Source organism: Toxorhynchites rutilus, chromosome 2 (genome assembly GCF_029784135.1).
Source record: "Toxorhynchites rutilus septentrionalis strain SRP chromosome 2, ASM2978413v1, whole genome shotgun sequence".
NCBI classification, from domain to species: domain Eukaryota; kingdom Metazoa; phylum Arthropoda; class Insecta; order Diptera; family Culicidae; genus Toxorhynchites; species Toxorhynchites rutilus.
In genome coordinates, this window is record NC_073745.1 from 272006966 (window position 1) to 272012173 (window position 5208).

At 38.6% G+C, this 5208-nt stretch overlaps 1 protein-coding gene across 1 annotated transcript; it reads right to left on the minus strand.

The window, feature by feature from the left end:
• Positions 1-578: 578 nt before the first annotated feature.
• LOC129766892 (nose resistant to fluoxetine protein 6-like) lies at positions 579-3149 on the minus strand. The gene is made up of 10 exons (XM_055767491.1): positions 3015-3149; positions 2807-2953; positions 2577-2739; positions 2388-2519; positions 2038-2231; positions 1635-1976; positions 1386-1579; positions 1179-1329; positions 792-1121; positions 579-725 (listed from the first exon to the last, which is right to left on the minus strand). The coding sequence occupies exons 1-10, from the start codon at positions 3147-3149 to the stop codon at positions 579-581; spliced, it is 1935 nt and encodes a 644-aa protein (XP_055623466.1).
• Positions 3150-5208: the final 2059 nt, after the last annotated feature.

The window sequence follows — 5208 nt, forward strand, 5'->3', positions numbered from 1 at the left end:
GGCCAGCTTGTGTACTGTTCACACGAGGGCATTAATGAACATTGAATCAACCGTCTTTATCTACTTCTATAAAATCTCGCACGCGGCGCAAAATAAAAAGTAAAATTCAACAATATTTGCTTGAAAACGGAAATAAATCATTTAAAACTTCATATATTAAATTCAATCGTCAAGAATGTTCGTTCACAATTTGAAAAAATCCCTCATCCCGATTCGGCATCTTTTATCGTAATATGCACCATCCAACGACTGATCAACATCCTTTTGCATCAACGCTCGATTGTACCACTGGTGGAGTGAGCAATCAGTACCCAACAATCAAACTAAACGGTCCTTTCCAGGGCCACCAAATTATACCAAAGTATCGCTCTAGCTAGCGAGCAGTCATCAGCGTTTATTAGATCAATGTAAATGAAAAGAAAAGAAGTTCATAAACATCCAAAATTTATTAAACATTATTGTTTTCGTTTCCGTTTGAGTTATTATTTTGAGATTTAACGCCAACACTATTGTTACTCGCTTCGGAGTCAGATGGCTTACTGATAGTACCTGTAAATTCAATGAAGGTGATTAATTTACTACGTTTTGTTTATTGGTCTAAATGTAATACCTCTAAAATTGCCCACGATCAATTTCTGCAGCGCAGTCACTGGTAATTCCAAGCATAGACACAAGAACGTTGCCATCAAATATGAAAATACCACCGACGAAAAAATCATGCTTGTCTGAAAAGAACCATATTTAAGCTTATTTCCTTGTTCTACTAACTCAGTAATCCTTCAATTCCTCACCAGGCCTATGTAGCTGAAACGAAGTGGTTCGCGTATGCTCAGGAAGAATAGTCTCATCACGAACGTGTGACTCAGATAGGCAGCGTAAGTGATCCGTCCCAAAGGTTCAAAAATCCTGTGGTCGAAAATACGCTTCACAACGGGAGCAACCTGGAAAGTGAGACCCAAAAGGAAAATGCAACTGAACACTCCCCAAGAGTTTTTCGTGATCGTGAAGTAAACTGCCATCCAAACCGAAGGCTTCTCATAATCGTTCACGTAGAAAATGTAGTGCACGAGAAGGCTTGAGACTGCAATCGGAATGACCATCTTCCACAGGATGCGGAACCACTGGAAAATGAAAACTATAAGCATTCACATGGGATGAATCTTTGGATTGTGTGCTACCTTGCTCTGGGAGGGATCAATATTATTTTTTCGCAGGCTTAGGTAAATTAAACCCGTTACCATACCAGCCAAATAGTTGCCCGCGTTGATATGCAGCGGAATGTACGACTTCAGGTAGATGTCATCATACCAGAATATGAATCGCTGTGCCCTGTAAGATTACAGAGAATATTATTGATGTTTGTGAATTCTCAGCTATAAACTTACTCGAGAGTTACAATAAACGTCCCTTCTAGTTTTTGGTAGTAGATAAACAATGCTGGTAATATATAGGACCCAACCACGGCTAACACGAACAAAGGGATCGTCAGCTTTCGATATCTATTGGTCATAATAACCAGTAGAATTCCGATGAAAAACATCTGATAATCACAACCGAGGTACCAACCTTGCTGCATACACTGTGAAAAGATGTAAAATAACACATTGAACTTCAGACGGAATAACAATTCTCACAGGTTGATCCGCTTTGACGTAATTGTTTATGTACAGAAGATTTGTCCACCAATTCCTCCGACACATCGTCCGTTCAAGTTCGGAACCAAGCTTCCAGAAGGGTCCATCTTGAAGTTTCGCTAACCAGGTTGCGTGCAACAGAATCACGAATGCGTACAAGGGCGTTAGACGAATGTATCGAATCATTGTTGTCTTCAGGAGCATCGATACTCCAAGCTTCTCTTTACGCCGACTTGCGAAGCTTATCATGTGGATCGCTAGCAGAAAGCCACTCATAGCGAAGAATGTTTGAGTTATTTGGGTTCCTCCGGTGAGTATCATTGTACTGATATCATGGTACATCTGGGAGTATATCGTAATCAGAGAAAGGTTCAATTGTAGAATGTGGACCGAAAGATAATACCATTTCAATGCGATAACTATTCTGACTCGGAATGACGGCGCACAGTAGAGCCGCATGACCCGTTATGACGAGGAACATACTAAGGAAACGGATGGCTTGCAGGAAACGCAAATCTTTATCGACCGGTTCCTGTGACCGGGATGTCAATCTGTACCAGTTGCGGAGCATTGAAAACGATACGAATATCATCTTTTCTGAAATACGAATATGAAATAAAGTTCGTTTCATGATGATAGATTACGGAGGTTATTGAAATGAGAAGTGAGAATACAAAGAATCAAGACTTAAACGATCAATATCCACCAATACAGGAGGACAGAATGCAATTTCAAGGACAATACTCCACTCACTTTTGCTGTCTACGTCCTGTTTATAGTGGGCAACATCCTGCTTGTGATTAATGCTTTTGTCGTAATACGTGGACATTATCGTAAGCGAGATAATTACGGTACACACTACTAGAAACGACATATCCAACCAATCTGCAAGGAAAAATAGTTTTATTTCATAACTTTAGAAAAGCAACTTAATTAACAAACCAACTTCCACGGTGTCAGTGTTCTTAGTGCATGTTTCGATCTCGGTATGTGCTCTCAGTTGGTGAGTTTGATTAAGCCTATGGTTTAGACATATATTCACCATTTCGCCATATCTTTCCCTATGACCTGGGGTATCCCTGAAAATCGTCCCGTCAAAAGCATACTGAAAATTGGAAGTATTCGGAACGATCGATTAAAAATTACATGTTTCTGCGCCAAAGAAAACTCACCGGGAAATCGGTATCAAATTTGTCCGCTTTTAAGGCATTCTTTGTCATGTTAGTCATGCTCAGGACTAGCTGCTTGCAGTTTGCCATACAAATACCTCGGTACAGATGCTTGTGGTTGTAATGCCGTTTGTGATCACTGGAGAAACTCTATTGCGAATTATATCAATCTAATATATCTTAGTGCTTCACGTTACATTCGACAACTTACCTCAATTAGATGCCATATTTTCGAACTATTATTGGGTTCAATGACCACTCTGACCGAACAGTATGTGGCCACATCTCCGGCCGGTGCCCCCTCCAAGCATCGATCGTAATCATCGAGCTCCGCCAATTTGGGCATACGATAGTACTCTGATACTGAAATGTATCAAAATTTGTACATTCATAAGTTAATGTACAATGAAACTGCGAAACATTAGGTAACCGAAGGCCGTTGAACTAATGTGCCACATAGTGTCTTGTGGCCAAGCAAACTTTTTGTGGCGTGCTTTCGGTTTTATTGGTCACGAGAAAAAAATCACGCCATTTAGTGTCATCATGAGAGAGAGATAGGTTCAAGGGACGAAATGCGATAGTAAACAAGCACTATATTTAATGAAGAGTTTATGTTTGATAAAAACACTTTCAATGTTTGTTGCGTTGGCTTGATTCTTGACATAATGAGACTCGAAAAGAATTCAGATTGTTCTTGCAATTCCCCAAACAACATAAGCTATAAGCGATTACACATCGAATCTATAATTGACCGAATAATACTCACTTTGCTGCTTTTGAATGAAAACGAATGAAAAAAATAGGAACGGTTACAAATTGATATTCAATAACATCAAAATTTCAGGACAAATAGCTGAAACGGAAAAAAGTTTTCCATTTCGTTGAACCGATTTCGGACAAACAGCGTCAATGCGTGAATAAAATAGATCATTTATTGGTTGGTAATTTTGGAGAAGGGAATACTTTTGAGTAGCGTATATTTGAAGAATTTTATATATTTTGGAAAATTTGATTGAAAAATCATTGGCCAGGTTGAAGATTCGTTTCTTATATTTCGACACGAGTTCTACACTCTTTAGTATTTTTTTTCCTATAGCAATTACTCAGGACGCGGCCGGCGTCGTTATTGGCTTTTAAAACTCGAATCACTGAAATTTGCATAATGAGAATGGTTTGCTACTCCCAAGCGTCATTCAGTGTGTTCTTTGTGCAATTTCGCTGATTCAGGTTAATCACGAAGAGCAACTATTAAGTGTACAGTCTACCCAAGCTCATACTCAAGTGCTCCTATATCAACTATTCAGAATGACCAACCCTAGAACAATGAAAAAGTATTCAAAAGTCATAAACGAAATTTTTTATATAGAAACTCGACCAAGTTTTGGTTCATTTAAAGGACTGCCTTCTGGAAAATTGATTCGTTGTATTTCGTAGAAGTTTCAGTTTGCTTAGGTATAACCTGTACTGAAAATATCCCGAATGTCTCTGAATGCGTTCTTACGTTCAATAAACTCTCCCTGTACTGCTATGGCCATCCATACCACGAGCATAGAAACCCTAAACACTCTCTTGGCGGAACACATCTTCCACGGTAACACGCACTTTCCAAAATTAATCATATCACATCTCGTTGCATTGATCCACTGCGTAAAACTAACAACGGTGACTGAATGTTAGAATTTTTGACATCGGTTTATTAGCACTCCTTGGGCACTTTTTGTTCGCAGAATCATATCTTTCATGGAATGTTTAATGTTGCCATTTCATTAAGTGGTACTTTTTTCTGGAGTAGAATCTGAACATAATGTATAGTTTCAATTTGTTTATTACCTGTCGCGCTAGGGACATTAAACATCAGTCAGAATTCTACGTTGGGGTGATAATCATACTGTGTCCTTGAAGAAGCCGTCAGTTACAAGTATTCATCTTATACACACAATGATCTGTAAATAATCGTATATAGATGAACTGTAAAGTTTAGATCATTTAGAAATTGGACACTTCACTCTAGACAGCGTCTCCAGTTATCATTATAGAATCTTTACGATAGTGTTTTGTTTCCTGTAAACTGCTTTACATTGTATTTTTTTTCAAATTATATGTTAAGTAGTGTCGAATTTTGCAGTATGCAAGAAGAAGAAAAAAACACATTCCATAATCAATCAATCAAAAAAAAACAAGCTCCCTTGTTAAATCCACCAGCATCGGTAAGTGAGCTAGGGAAATTATTGAATTTTTCCAAGAGCATCGTTTGGCGAGTGTTGAAAAACTAAATATACATATACCCTCACGACAGTCCGCAAAATGCAAACGTTGAAGCGGAACCGTTTGTCTTGAACTTCGATTGAAGATGGACCGGAAGATGAAGGCTAACACCAGCATCTCAGATGTCAATTCGTAATTTG